The sequence below is a fragment of the Carettochelys insculpta genome, chromosome 1 (genome assembly GCF_033958435.1).
Source record: "Carettochelys insculpta isolate YL-2023 chromosome 1, ASM3395843v1, whole genome shotgun sequence".
In the NCBI taxonomy this organism is placed as follows: Eukaryota; Metazoa; Chordata; order Testudines; family Carettochelyidae; genus Carettochelys; species Carettochelys insculpta.
In genome coordinates this window covers 226,088,076-226,089,832 of record NC_134137.1, presented here as the reverse complement: position 1 = coordinate 226,089,832, position 1,757 = coordinate 226,088,076, and the positions used below count along the sequence as shown (strand labels likewise).

Below are 1,757 nucleotides of genomic sequence, written 5' to 3'. Positions count from 1 at the left end.
CAATCTGGAGTCGCTCCCGGCTTGCACCGGCCCGTAATCGAAGTAGAGGGGGGTCCCGGCTTGGAAGGCGATTGCCGGTCCGCCCCCCGCCCCGCACTGGAGAGGCGCCCTCTGTGGCCCCCTCGGACGGGGCTTTTCCGAGGCCACTGAGAGCTGGGCGGGCGGGCCGGGCTCTCCGCCCCTGGTCCCGGGGAATCGGGCTCGGCCGGCCGGCGCGCACAGTAACAGTTTGGCCTTTTCTGTTTTCTGTCCCCCTCCCCCTTCCCGTGTCACTCAAGGGCCATTTCCCCGCCCCACCAAAATGATGCTCAGCCCGGACCAGGCGGCGGACTCCGACCACCCCTCCTCGGCCCCCTCGGACCCGGAGTCGCTGGCGGGGCCCGACGCCCGGGGGCTGCTGGGCTGCTGCGTCTCGGACCCGGAGCCGGTGGAGGAGGGCGGCGGGGAGGGCAAAGGCGGCGGCCGGGCGGCCCTCCATCCCCAGCAGCTGAGCCGCGAGGAGAAGCGGCGCCGGAGGAGGGCCACGGCCAAGTACCGCTCGGCCCACGCCACCCGCGAGCGGATCCGGGTGGAAGCCTTCAACCTGGCCTTCGCCGAGCTGCGGAAGCTGCTGCCCACTCTGCCCCCCGACAAAAAGCTCTCCAAGATCGAGATCCTGCGCCTGGCCATCTGCTACATCTCCTATCTCAACCACGTGCTGGACGTGTAGCGGCTGGGCCGCCCGGCGGCTTGGCTGGGCCGCTGCAGGGGGCCGGGCGGTGATTCTGAGCCGGGAAGTGGGAGAGAGACGCCGGCAACCTTGCAACATGTTCCGCCGGGGACTGGGGTTTGTGCTGGGCGCCCTTCTGCCCCCTCCTCCCGCCCGGGGGGGGGGGGCGCTGCTGAATCTTTCCGGCCAGCTTCTGGGGGGGGGGGGGGGGTTGGCCCTGAGTCTTTCGGACCCGACCCTGCAGATGTATCTGCCCTTTTCAAGGCAGCTCACCAGCCGCGATCCTTCCTCTCAATAACCCGACTCGCTCTGTCCCGCAGGGCTAGCTCCTTTGGCAGCCCCTCGAGACTGCCCAGGTAGCCTTCCAGGTCCGACCGAAGGAGCGCTGTGATGGCTCCAGGGGAGAGAGGACAGCGCGCCGCTCCCTACAGAAAACACAAGAGAGGCGCGGGCGGGTTGGTTTTTCACGCCACAACTTTTACAACCAGCCCCGAATTCTGCAAAGCGCTTGCCACGTCCATGGCACTTGAACAGGGGCCGACGTGCGTGGCTGAAGGAAGGCACTAAAGACACCCCAAGTAAAAGGAAGCTATGGAGAACATCCAGAGGAAAGGGCAGATGCATTTCCAAGGTCTTCTGGGGGGTATGTCAAAATAGGCTGAATATTTTGCAAGGTTTTCTTTTAAAAAATCATGTCCCACCAACAGGGCAAGGTGGAAGAGCAGTTTGGTGACACAAGTATGGAAAGTTCAGTTTTAGAAGGAACATGTAAAATCAGATTGTTTTTCAGGCTGTCAAGTGCCCCTTTATATATCCAAAAACATCTACTTGTGACCTTAAACATGTGACCCATAGGTGCAGTTAAAAATAACTATTTTTATTTATGTTAGAAGGAGTAGACAATTTATTTTTTTCAAGACCTATTTATTTTTCTGAGTGGTGGCAATTTTACTTTGGATATTTTGTGCCAATTGGTTTATATAGTCAAGTGTTTACACTTTCTCCTGTGGAAAATTATGTCTAACTTTTCAAGTGTTTGTTGGGCTCA

At 59.6% G+C, this 1,757-nt stretch overlaps 1 protein-coding gene across 1 annotated transcript; it reads left to right on the top strand.

Annotated features, from left to right (window-relative positions):
- Positions 1 to 301: 301 nt before the first annotated feature.
- On the top strand, positions 302 to 709 carry NHLH2 (nescient helix-loop-helix 2). The gene has a single exon (XM_074983568.1). It carries the CDS (start codon positions 302 to 304, stop codon positions 707 to 709), a length of 408 nt encoding a protein of 135 aa, XP_074839669.1.
- Positions 710 to 1,757: the final 1,048 nt, after the last annotated feature.